The sequence below is a fragment of the Chinchilla lanigera genome, unplaced genomic scaffold (genome assembly GCF_000276665.1).
Source record: "Chinchilla lanigera isolate Chin_1 unplaced genomic scaffold, ChiLan1.0 scaffold00005, whole genome shotgun sequence".
Taxonomy (NCBI): Eukaryota; Metazoa; Chordata; class Mammalia; order Rodentia; family Chinchillidae; genus Chinchilla; species Chinchilla lanigera.
Window position 1 is genome coordinate 33,708,693 of NW_004955406.1, and position 13,898 is coordinate 33,722,590.

The window sequence follows — 13,898 nt, forward strand, 5'->3', positions numbered from 1 at the left end:
GCGCTCCCCGCCCGAAGCTCCCCGTGCGCTGGGGGCCAATCTTCCATTCTTATATCTGGTAACCTGAGCAACGTAATTGAAAATAACAATATGTAATATAACAACCACTGTTAATTCCTATCATTGTGTTTTGAAACCCTGCATCACTTTTAATGTGTTTCCTTTGTTTTGTTCATGTTTGTAATGTTGGTATGCTGCTACTATTTTTTTTTCTTTTACTACTCTCCTTAAAATAAAAAAATTTTAAAAATTAAGTTGTTCAAAAAAGAAGATCCAAACAGAATCTACTTCCTACTCCCTCCAAGTTTTCTCATCTTACTTTTAAGTCTCAATATATAAGCATCACCATTCATTGAGTGCCAATAATCACTACAACCCATGAGCTCTGCCTGCAAAATATACTCGAAGTCTAACTACTTCTCACTGCACCCACTGTCACAAGCTCAAATACCAGCTTCTCTGAGACTAAGAAAATGATTTCTCACTGGGCATGGGTGGTGGTGCACATCTGTAATCCCAGGACTTGGGAGGCTGAGGCAGGAGGACCACCACAAGTTTGAGGCCATCCTGGGCTACATTGTGAATTCAAAGCCAGCCTGTACTACCTAGCAAGACTGTCTCAAAACAACAGAAAATGGTTTCTGTCTACCTGGATTCTGTCTCCATTCTCTTAAAAAATTTATCTAAGGAATCTGATCATTTTTAATACAAATTTAATTTTGAAATGTAATTTGAACTTTTGTTAAACACATTTTCTTAAGAGAACACAAATTGGGGCTTTATTCCTTTTAGAAGACAAAAACAAGATCTTTTCCTTCATTAAATATCCTGCACACTTCTCTGAGAAATCTAAACCACTGTTTTAACAGTGCAGCAATGGTTGGGTGTGGTGGTGCACAACTGTAATCCCAGCATTTGGGAGGCTGAGGGAGGAGCATCACAGCAGAATCAGAGGGCAGCCTGGCTACATAGTGAGGTCAAGGCCAGCCTGAACTACATAGCAAGACCCAGTTCAAAAAACAAACAAAAACACCTGGACACCGTAACAACAGAGAAATCACCATTTGACAATAGTCTACCTGACACTTCAAATGTTCATTTGTTTCATTTTGAGCTGAAACTGATGCCTACAACTTAAGAGCAGTGCAAAAAGTCTCTTTTTTCTTCCAGACAAAACCCATCAAATGTGTGAAAGGTACCATGCTTCTACCTTGTCCCACACCCAAGTCTTCTCATCCAGAATAAACAATGAAATGTTTTAAAATTCCTCATAGGAATTGATTTTCAGGTTCCTCATAATCCTGCAGTTTACCTATACACCTCTTAACTAAGGTATTTGGCACTGGATTTAATATACCCGAAATGGCCTGGCCATAAGGACTGACTCCATTGGCTAAGAGAAAATGGAAAGCAGAAAGTAAATAGTAAATTTACAAAAGGTGAAAAGTAAACCTTATTACAGAAAATCTATGCAAGGAAAAACTGCATGCCATTAATTATATAACAGAGTAGGTATAACGAAAAAATGTCAAATGTCAAAATTTTGATCTGATATACAAGAACATTATTAAATTTAAACATTAATTTAACACTTACCTTCAGAAATATTTGTGTTCACTGTGAAGTCATCAGGAGTTAGTATGAAATTTAGCCACCAAGTGAAAGCCTGTTCCTGCTTCTCTTTCCAGCGTTCATCATAAAACATGTTTTTTGCAGCAAATGGCATTGGGTGTCTAGGAATATCTAGGAATTCAATGAAGTGACTGTATAAGAAAATTTCCATTAAGTTATTATATAATGTATACCAAAAGCCTTTTGTTTAATCCCCCAAAAAGCCATTTTTAAAACACTAAACATCTGGATACTGGACACAATCAAAGCAAAATGTGAAAAGTAAAGTAATATTTCCTGGTTATTTAAATACCCCAAGCCACAAGTCAATTTCAGTAAAGACAAATAGAATATCTTAATTTAATTTAAATACAAACATTAACAATTCTTCATAACCTTTATTCACATAAAAAATTCATTTCCATTAGAAATCAAATTAACGTTTCATTCCATGTCACCTTGTCAGACAGTTTAAATACAATGAACACGTGCCTGTTTTCAATGGCTTTATGAAGGTCAAACTAGACTGTGCCACAGCAACAATGGATTTTGTCCCTTTGGTTGTTTTATAAGTAGGAGTTTTGAATCTTAATGGATCTAAAATAAATTAGAAAAGAGAATTAATGCCATTAAAAAGAAACTAAATTTCCAAAATAGGTAATTGACTTAAACATTAAAGTCTGAGTTCTTCACAACCACATTCACTTAGCAAATACTGATACTACTATGCTCCAAACTAAGTGATCAACAAAACCAACAGCTAGAAGTCATAGTCCACACACAATAATTAATTTTTGTCTATAGAAGCTATAGTCCAGGCCACATTCACATCCACAACTGCAACTTAATGTGTACATACATTCCAGACTCTGTAAGGCACAGGGAAAATACAGAATGAAATGATATGGTCCCAGCCTTTGGGTAGTTCTGGATGGAAGAAATTTAAAAGGAGAGGAAAGCCCTTCTGGATGGGAATGCTGTACACTGCAACTCACTCATTAAGTGGCAATTAGGGATAAGAAGATGGCCTGCACATACCCATGAGAAATGACAGAAGAGGGTGAAAAAGTAGGGAAAAAGTTTAACAGTATTGATAACAGTGATAGCTAATTTTTGAATAATTATGCCCCATGCTATCAAATATTAGGTCTCTTACTCTCACAATTATCAAAACAAATCTATGAGAAGAGCGCTATAATTACCTACAATTTATATAATTAGGATACTGGGGCTTAGAGCAAGTAAGCCACTTGTCATAAAGGGCCACAGGTAGCAAGTACAAGGATTTAATCATGGGCAATAACAGTTCCTCAGCCAGCACTACTTGTCACTCTGAAGCACCTACAATGCCAGTGAAGAATTTTAAGCCAGTTTTTCGATTCATTTATATTTTTAAAACTATTATGGACAGTAAAAATGTCAAGATTAAAGAAAAAACTCTAAGGCAATAATTATAGTGGCCCAAATTAGGTATGATGAAACAAAGTAAAACTGTCAGTGGAGTCGCATTAGAAAATTATCGTAATAATAGAAGCAATAAGCCTGAAGACCAACTGACTAGAAAAGTGATACAGAATGAGAACAGGCTGATTCTAGGGTGTATATATATATCTCAGAAATGTACATTTCATGACAGCATATACTACTATTAAACATGTACAAAGAGCTAATTAGAGCAAGGATCAGCAAACTACAGACAGCGTGAAATCCAGCACACTGTTTTTGCATGGCCCGCGAGCAAATAGTTTTTACATTTGTAAACTGTAGTGGCTGCGTGCCTGTAATCCCAGGAATTTGGGAGGATCAGGCAAGACAACCACAATTTCCCGGCCAACCTGGACAACTTAGCAAAGCCCTGTTTCAAAAAAAACATAAAAGGGATGGGATGTAACTTAGTTTATATATTATGTGTGAGGTCCTAGATTCAATGTCCATAGTACAAAAAGAAAAGTAGTAATATCTGATGACAAAAATGATATGAAATTCAAATTTCAGGATCCATAAATAAAAGTCTGTGCAACAGAGCCACTCACTGATTCACACACTGTCAGTATCAGAGCAGCTATGATAGAGATGGGGCCTACAAAGCCTACACTGTTTATTATCTGAACCTTCAGAGAAAAAGGTTGCTTACCCTTGTGTTAAAGGAATCACAAATCTATACCTATTATGAAAATAAGGACCATGATCAAATCGCAGCACAGTATTTCTAAGGTTATGTTTTTACTTGAACACTTAAAAAATAAATGTCTAAGGAGACAGACTTCAGAAGCTACTCCCCTACCTGGAAACATTTTCTTCATTAGGAAGCCTTCCCTGGCACCTTTTCACACCTCCTTGCTGTTCATACAAAGCCTCCTCCCCTCTGTGCTTGCATGATGCCCCGGGCAGAGCTTCATCAGCACTGAGAACAACTTGAGGCTAGGAATTATATCTATTTTCCCTGGGCCCACAAATTCTAGAGCAATGCATATCAGAAAATAAGCACTTATAATAATAACAATAATAAATGTTCCCTTGTTTCTGTGTTCTATTTTGTCAGAGAAGAATCTAGCATTACCTGACTCTCATATAGGTTCATAAATCAGATACCCAAAGTGTACAATTCTCTCTAAATCAGAGGCTCACCAAGTGGCTGCCTCAAAAAATAATAGGTTTGTGTGTCGAAGTTTCAACAGTTACTTATTACCTTGTTCACTAATTCATTCATTCTAATCATCATTTTATTACATATCTTGTAGGAGATCAAAATAGACATGTTCCTTATAATCAAAGCATTTGCTATCTTATCAAAACATATGTACATGAAACACTAAAAAAATAGAGTTAATAGGTAGGTACATGTTGTTCATATAAGCTGTATTTATATTTGCTAAGGGAATGTAATTAGCGGAAAATTCATTAGGGAACAGAATAATAGTAAAAGCTGATTACAGTACTTGATATAAGCAAAGAACGTGAATTAATGACAGCACAACAGACATGAATGTTAATGAGATCCACAGTAGGACAATGAAGACTAGCATAGGTAGAATTCTGAAGAGTAAATAGATACGTCCAGATAGATATAGATCACATAATGGACCATGTTCAATGACCGAATAACCAGTTTGTAAATAGTCTGATAACATCACAGAGCCACCAAGCAGAGAAGTAGTAACGCCAAATGTTGGACACCATTGGTTCCTCTGCTTGCACTGGCACGTCAGAACTTTGACACAAGTGGATACCATCACAGGAATCCTTGGTCATGTCCCCAAACAAAAACCTTTCATTTAGCTCTTCTCTTACTTAAATCCTCATAGTGTAGCAAGATATGTTGAAAAGAAAATTTACTTTGTAGTTAGGTAAATCTGTGCTTAAACTACACCTATAAGTACTTAACATTTTGTATGACCTTGGGTAAACTGCTGTTTTTAAACCTGTTGTTGAACTGAAGAAGGAAGTTGTTACTGCTGGTATCTAGATGTCCCCCCAAAGTCTCATGCGCTCATAGTTGCGGCTTTTGGAAGTGTCTGGACAGAGTGTGCGAATGTGGATTAAGGGTGTGGTAATTGGACCAGTCCAAATATTTGTTTGGGAGGTGGGCAATGGGAAGCTCCACCTTGGGCATAGGTGGCACCAACCAAGAGGCTTGTAGCTGGATGGAATAAAAGAAGAGGTGGGGGCATACTTGCTCCTTTGTTCTTTGTGCCTGCCATACCATGAACTGTTTCTCCTCTGTAATGCAGCCCTGCCATGGAGCCTGCTGACTACGGACTGAAATTTCTACAAACTGTGAGCTAAAATAAACCTTTCCTCCTTTAACTTTGGGAGTCACGTATTGTGCCTCAGCAACAAGAAAGTAACTAAGGCAGAAGTCATTCCAGATACAGGAAATGAGAAGTCGCAAATACACAAAGGACACAGCATGTTTGAGATCTCAAGTATCACAAGGCAGCCAACTGGGTAGAAACAGAGCAAGGAAAGGAGAGAGAAAAGTATGAGTGAGGCTGGAAGATACACGGGTGGTGACACAGGTTTATAGAGGTTTGTAAACGGTTGTAGGAATTTTGACTTTCAGTGCTGTAGGAACCTATCAGATGGTATGGAAGAAGTCCAAGGCTCCAGGATTTTAAAAGTAGCTATATAGAAAACAGACTACAGGGAAGGCAAGAGTGAAAGCAAGGAGATGTACGTGCAGAACCTGCAATGACACAAAGGAACTCAGATGGTGCCCTTGAAAGTGGTGAGAATTGCTAAGATTCTGAAAATACAGTAAAACCTTGGATTGTGGGCCACTTCTTCTGAATATTCTGCAAAATGAGCAAATATTTCTAATAAACAGTAACTTGATAAATGAGCTATATCTTTCAATATGAACAGTATGCAGTGCTAAACATATGATCACAACTGAGCCAATAGTTCTTCTCCCTCTCTCCCCTTCCCTCTCTCTCTACGGGACTGTGGGTGATCCTCTCCCAACAGCAAGAGTTTATGGAGATGTCATCTACAGAGAAGAAAAAGGCAGAAAATGTACAAAACAGTGTAAAATTTTGTAGAAAAGCACCACCTCAATAAGGCCGCAGCAGTGTGAGCGCTGAACCTGTTAATGACAATGCAATGACATACTTCTGTGAATTCCTCAAAAGGAGGCAAAAGTAATGATAATTCGATAGATTCCTTGTTAAAGTTTCACTACCAGGAAAAGATTCACTAGGCCAATAGATAGCAGTGATTACGTTAGTGATAATGGAAGTCATCCTACACAGTAACTATCCTCTCTTGTCTCCCTCATACCAGCTACAAAGCTTTTCAAAGCTAAGTGCAGGTTGATTCATTCTTCTTTATATATTGTGTTTTCTCTATTATTCTGTATTATGTTACAGTATTGTAATCATTTTTATATGAGTATTTTTGAGATGTGAAATGAATCATCTGAGATTCCACTATTTCTAATGGGGAAATGTGCTTTGATATATGAGTGTGTTGAATTACAAGCATTTTTCTGGAACGAATCACGGTCACATACCAAGGTGAATATACTACACTATACAGAAAAAAAGATTTGTCGGACTGAGTTTGGAAACAGGGGTGTTTAGATGTATAGAGAAAAACCACAAATAATGACAATTTCAAGGCTTTGGGCCTACGTAGCACGAAAGTACCATTTGCAGACTAATATTGGAGATGAATATAGGATGGTTGGGGATAGAGGTAAAAAGTACGTGGCTTTGTATGAATTAAGAAGATAACTGGAGAGTCAAGTAGGAATATAATATGTTGGATATGTCTGTCTCCAAATTAGAAGTCAATCTTGAAGAAATGTATTTGGGAGCAAGGTCTATGCATATATAGTATTCTAAACTAGAACACAGATTGAGGTCATTAAGAGAAGAAGTAAAAATATAAAAATGTAACACGTGGGTAACTAAGCTTTCATCGAGTCCATCATTTAGGGACAATAAGACACTTCCCCCAAAGAAATCTGAGAGGAAACAGCAGTGAAGACGGAAGAGAACTTCAAAGGAGTTTGGGGATGGCAAGATAAGTACAGGTTTTATACTAGGGAAGGAAATATGTTTTTTCCAAAGTAACGCAGGACTCTAGGAACCTATCTTTATTCTTAACTAGTAATCGGGCAGAGGTTGACAGTGAATGTCACCAGGAGCACAAGGCAATTCTGCGGATGGGACTGTGGATGCCAGGCATCTCAATGGGCCTTCCAAGCAGCGCATGGCCTAAAATGAAGCAAGTGAAGAACTCTCTTTAGGTGGAAAATTTAAGAATGTACCAAAAAAAGCAAGAATTGAGATTAAATATTTGAATACAATAATTTTTAGATATCAAAATTAATGAAAATATGAAAAGCCTAAATACAGCATCACAACTATTTCTGAATTTAACCCATTACATTTACCTACCTTCCACTAAGGAAGATGATAAAAATGAAGAGTACAAATTACTAAGAGCTTATCAATAGATTTACCAAGGCAGAAGAAATAAGATTTTCTAAACTCAAACAATAAACATCCCTGTGACAACAGCATGTTTCACTGCTCTCACGAGAGGTTATAAGACTTTTACTAAAGATTTTACAAACAAGACTCACCAGTTTTCTTCTTTGAGCTTAATTTCTCCCTGATCTTAATGTTTTTTGAGATAGGTGTTGCCATCTTTTTTGTTTTAACAACTGAGTTAGATTCTGAGGGAGAAAAGTGAATTCTTTTGACTCTATGTCCTTCTGTATGTTCCGTAACAACCTTCACATTTGCATCTTCCAGGTTTCTGTCACTCTTTCTTTTACGAGCAACCAAAGATGTTGAAGGAGTTGTTTCATGTTTGTAACTCTGAGGTGTAGTTAATATTGGATCTATAATTGGAAGAGAAAAATGAAAAGCTTCTTTTTCTTTTTGATTATCTATTACTTTTTCACATTCACCTACTGTCCCATTGAGACATCTTTTTGCTTTTGATTTATTAATAGCAGTTTGTTTTTCTCCAGCATGGGCTGGCTTCCTTTTAGTAACTGTGGTAGAAAGTATTGGCCGTCTCTTAGGTTGTTTAACTGAAGAAACTTTAGGATGGCTTTGTTTTGTAAAACTGTAGTAATCTGACTTCAGTGCTACAGAGTTTAGTTCCTCAAGAATAAATGTAGAGGTTTTTGAACAATGACATTTGGAATTACATGGAAAAACTTCACTTCTTCTCTGATCTTGAGGAAACTGTGGAACCTGAGAATTTTCATTTGATAAAGGTGAGTTTTTACACATTTGCTGAGCTGTATATAAATGCGGCATGTTATCTTTTACAAACTGACTTGGGGATAAAATGGGTTTGATTGATTCTGACTCCAGATCCCGATTTAATCCATAATTACCATTCACGAAAGAATCTGGACTTAAAATTGTTTGATAAATTTCATGTACAGTTTTGGATTCCAAATGAACAGCCTTCAGATTATCTTTTGTAAGTGTATCTGATAACAGACATGTCATTAACCCTATATCATTATTAGTTGCATGGGTGTTATTTATGGAAGAATCTGGATTCAGAAAATTTCCTTGGGTCTGTATAATGTTTAAAGGTGAAGAACAGCTTGGGGTAAGGATGAGATTAGTACTGACTTCACTTTGGCCACTAGTATTTATGGAATTAAAGGAAGTTTCTGTTTTGACCTTCTCATCAAGATTGGAATCTTTTGAAACAATGGCACCTTCTACTTGTATTTGTTCCCCATTTCCAGATGCACGAAGAGATGAGTAGGCAGTAGAACGACGTACAGAAAATGGCAAGCAAGTTTCAACATGGCATTCTCTGAAGACAGGGCTAATAGGTGATAGGGGTATTTCATTCTCTTCAAGGGTTAAAGAATTGCTTTCTGTTGGAGCACAGCCTTCATTCGTAGCCAAATTTTCACAGGCTTGTAGTGGGCTCCTAACTCTGTCAACTTTTTGGGAAACACTAAATGTTTTATTAATATTTCGAGTATTTGAAATCTTCTTGTTACGAGTTGAGGCTGAAACTGTCTTCTTATTAATGGTATTCCAGAGACTTTTCTATAAAAATAAAATATACCAATGAATTCAAAGCTGAGTATTACTTTTAAATAGGCAATAGTACATACGCTAGTTCAAGCCTATCATCAAAATAAGTTTTATATATTTTTAAACATTTTAAGAGTAAATCATAGACGAATAAAATAATTACCTTTTTCTTTTTCTGCTCTTCTGCATTTCCTAATAATATAGCTTGATGTTTCAGAACATTATTTACAAGAAACGTCACAGTCTCTCTCACTCGGCCTTCTTTCAACGGTGTCCAGTTAACAGAAATGACAATTTTTTCTGTAGGCTATCATCAAAAGAATACACTTTAAATGATTATCAAAGTAGTAATTATATAATAACCAAAATATACTATATAAAATTCAGAATATAATAAAGAGCTAATAAATGTTACATCACTTCATCTCCTTAACAGCACTTAATAACTCAAATATATTGTATTTACCCTATCTGCTTATTGCATTACAAAGAAAAAAGGCATTAGCAATAATTGGGCTCATAATAAAATAAAATTATAATAAAATCTATTTGTATGAAAGCTATGGAACAGATAGTCTCCCAATCATTTTAATAGATTTATTCTTTAAAATTTAATTGTATATGTCCGTCTCTTTATTATGTTCAGTACTTCTATTCCAAATGTAATGGCCCCGCATTGTAAAGACTTAAAGAGCAAAGAACAAAGGTAAAGATGATGAGCTAAATCCCTCTTCTGCACAGACCCTGCAGTCCACATCATAACACTGTTCTCTGTCAAACAACTATTATGTTCCAGCCAGGTGTGAGTATCTCACTTAAGTCATTTCACGATCACATTCCTGGGAAGCAGGTACTATGACTATGTACATTTCACAGATGAAGTTACCAATACCCAAAAGCACAGCCAAAGTCATGCAGCTAGTGCACAATTAGAACCTAGGCAGTCTGACTCCAGAGTTTGAAGTCTGGCAGGTAAAATCTGGGCCAAATGCAAAACCCTAACATGACCAAACAACTCTGCTGCTCCTCCAGGAAAAAGACAAGTTTTTATTCCAAATAAGAAACTATACAACATCATGAGCAGCTAGTTTTAAACAATAAAAACAGTGAAATTTGTACTCTACAAAACAGAATTTATAATAAAAACAGTAACAACGATGAACTTTACTTCTACATGGTAAGGAAAAGGAACAAGAAAAAGTATAATGTACGTAGAAATCTGGCTTTCCATACAAAGCAAAGCAGGCAATTAACAATTCATAAAACGGAGTGGGGGCGGGAGGCAGCTTCTGAGTGTAAATGAACCACTAGTGCCACAGCTCAAAGGGCTTCAGACTCTAAACCCCTCATGAAGTACAATTTCCGCAGTCAGTGGTTTGCACACTTTGCACACCTCTGGAAGTTCTACTCGATGTAAACATCAAAGTAGTCAAAAAGAGAACAAAATTACCTGTTTTTTGGTGATGACAATGGAAATGCGAACGTTACTTTGGCTCTAAAAGCTCTAGGGAAGTTTTTAAAACAATCCCTACAAAATTAAAATTGATGCATCATTAAACTAGACTGACATCAAAGGAAAAAGAAGATGAAATTACAAAAGACACCACAGATACACACTGGAACCCTGACGAAGTTTTTGGAGGGGTTCTTTTGCTGGAGATATTTAGCCAAAACAAAGTTCATCATTTCACCAGAAAAAGGAGCGCCGCTCGGAACGCATACATGTAGTAAAATGAGTATTAAAATGACTGGAAGCGGGCAATGATGTTTAAAAAGCTTGAATCGGTGTTCTGACAATCTTTAAAGATAGACTGTCAAAGCGTCACCTGTCAGGTGGAAAAGAGCACAAGGATTCTGCAACACCTGAAGTCTATTTAAAAAGTCCCTTTGTTGATATAAAAGTTGAAAGTGTCACTTATGAATTCTGAAATCATGTTGCACCGCCCGAAGTCTATCAAAGCGCCCGCCCGTGGAGAGGTTTCTCCGAACGCGCGCAGGGGCGCAGCGCGGGCGGATGCGCGGGTGACCGCCGGTCCCCGCCCAGGCACAGCGGAGGCGGCGGCGCGGGCCGGACCCGCCGCCTCGGCTCTCCTCCGGTCCCTGCGGGCGACCGCCCCCGCGCGCCCTCCGCGGACCCACCTGCACCACGCAGCGGCGCGGCCACACGCTGAAGCCCAGCTCGGCCGCCGGCAGGTGGGCGACCTCCACCTCCGCCACCTCCTCGTTGGGGTTGTGCAGCACCAGAGGCAGCGTCCGCGAGGCGCCCGGGCGGACATCGCCGAAGCAGACGAACGGAGACCGGCGGAAGTGGCTGAGAGACAGCACCGCCGGGGACGCCGGCGCCTCCGCGGGCTCCTTCCGCGCCGCCCGCGGCCTCCGCTCGGCCGGACTCAGCTCCCAGCAGCTCCGCCCCGCCGGCCGGGTCGCCATGGCAGCTTCGGCCCCGCCGGCCGCCTCCTCCGGCTCCCACCCGCTGCTCCCCGGAGCCGGGACCCCGATTTCACGCGGGCCGCTTCCCTCAGAGGGAGGTAGTAGCAGCGCAGTGTCCGCCTTCCCTTCTCAAAAGCCAACACCCGAAACACTCGCCGCGCTAGAGGAGCCAAACTTGTGCAGGCTTTTTTGCCTCAGTTTAAACTTCTCGTATCCACCAATGGGCACCTTGGGGAACCGCCCCCGCTCTCAGAGGACCAATCAGTGAGCAGCAGCTTGTGGCCAATGGGAAGGCAGCGCCTTGTTTAAACGATTGCACAGCTGCGCCCTTAAACTTGCTGGGCGGCTGCTTGCTCTCTGCAGAGGCAGAGGCAGGGCTACGCGATCGCGCTCTTCTTGATTCTCCAAACTTTGTGGCTTAAAATTGGAATTGCTTTTAAATCCTATAATCAGGTTAGTATGAAGGGAAGAGAGTAACCGCATTTCTACAGTAAATGGAATCATTGCAATTGCCCGGATAAACCTTAAGTAGGGTAAAACAACATTACGAAGCAAAAGGGAAAACTTCCTTCTTTCCCTTTTTTATTCCGCCCGGGACACAAGCCTATTGTTTTGTGCCACCCACGTCTAGTGTGGGTCTTCCGTCCTCAGTGTGCTGCTTATTATGAAGACACACCCAAAAGTGTGCTCCAGTAATCCACTAGGCGTTTCTTAAACCATTCAAGGTGACGCCACGATCGACCATCACCCTAAGGAAGACGCGAGAAGGGACCATTCTTTCTCTCTCCTGCTTTCCCATGAGTGAGTGTTAGTTGGTTTTTTCCAAAATGCATCCGTGAATTTCTGAAGAAGTCCCTTACTTTTTTTGACTTAGTTTTATTCGTACACTTTAGATATACATAATGATCACATGCAGAGAGGAAGTTTGTACCTGTGCATTATATTTCTAAATTCTATTTTCTCCAAACCCCCCTCCTCCCTTCAACCCCTCTTCCCCTCCTTATTTACAAAAGCTTTGTTTCTTTTCTCTGCTGTATTTTTTTCTTTTCCCTTCCTTCCCGCTCCCCCATCCCTTGTTCCCCTTCCCATTTGAATGTTTTCTTCCTATTTCCCAGTATTTGTGATATATTTTGGTCCTTATTTACCCTTTCAATTTCTGCCACCAGAGAAACAACAGATATTTCAACATATGTGTCCTACTTATTTCATGTAAGTGTATATGAAGTCTTTTCCTTTCCTTTTCTTTCTTTCCCCTTCTCCCCTCCCTAGTTCCCCTTTCTTTTAAACAATTTCTTCCTATTTCACAATACCTTTCACACACTTTGGTCCTTATTTACACATTCACTACCTTCTACCAGAGAAATGATCCAATATTTGCATGTATGTGTCCAATTTATTTCACTGAAGAGTATGGTCTCAAGGTGCATGCATTGTCCCAGAAATGTCTCGTTTATCCTTCTTTATAACTGAATACTACTCCATTATATAAATAAAGCACATCTTTTTTATCCATTCCTTGGTTGATAGGTGCTTGGATTGTTTACAAGATTTAGCTATTACAAACTGTACTGCTATAAACATGGGTGTGCATATATCACTATGGTGTTTTTAATGCTTTTGGGAAGATACCTAGAAGGGAAATGGTTGGGTCAAATGGAACCTCTAATCCTATTTTTTTGAGAAATCTCCATACTGATTTCCACAGTGGTTGCACCAATCTACATTCCCACCAACAGTGAAGAAAGCTTCCTTTTTCCTCACAGCCCCTCCAGCATTTGTTATTGGTTATTTTCTTGATAATACCCATTCTTTATGGGTGAGACAGAATCTCAGCATTGTCCTAATTTGCATCTCTCAAATGACCGGTAATATTGAACAATGTTTCATACATTTATTTGTCATTTATATTTCTTCCTTTGAGAAGTGGGTGTTCATCTCACATGCTTATTTTTGGATTGGGTCTTTAAATTTGGAAGATTTGATGTTTTTCATTTCTTTATATGTTTTTGATGTTAGTCCTTTGTTTCTGGCTAAAACCTTTTCCTCTGGCTAAAACAACTGGCTAAAATTTTTTCCCCATCTGTGAGTTCTCTTTTCTCCCATTTGGTAATTTCTTTTGCTGTGAAAAAGGTTTTTAATAGGATGAGATCTCAGTTGTTCTCTGTGATAGTTCTTGTGCCACTGGGGTGCTATTCATGAAATCTTTGCCTATACCTATTTCTTCAAGAGTTCTACCTATTCTCTTGTCCAGTAGATTTAGGGTTTCAGTTTTAATATTTAGATCTTTGATCCATTTTTATTTTAGTTTAGTGCATGGTGAGAGGCATGAGA

General features: G+C 38.8%; 1 protein-coding gene across 1 annotated transcript in view; it reads right to left on the minus strand.

Moving 5' to 3' along the window:
• Positions 1-11,776, minus strand: part of Aspm (asp (abnormal spindle) homolog, microcephaly associated (Drosophila)) — a 54,794-nt gene extending 43,018 nt beyond the window's left edge. Inside the window, exons 1-5 of the mRNA XM_013521877.1 lie at positions 11,277-11,776; positions 9,301-9,444; positions 7,703-9,149; positions 2,104-2,208; positions 1,597-1,743 (exon numbers count right to left, since the gene is read on the minus strand). Coding sequence (XP_013377331.1) covers positions 1,597-1,743; positions 2,104-2,208; positions 7,703-9,149; positions 9,301-9,444; positions 11,277-11,567 — 2,134 coding nt within the window. The 5' untranslated portion in view covers positions 11,568-11,776. The remainder of the gene's footprint in view (positions 1-1,596; positions 1,744-2,103; positions 2,209-7,702; positions 9,150-9,300; positions 9,445-11,276) is intronic.
• Positions 11,777-13,898: the final 2,122 nt, after the last annotated feature.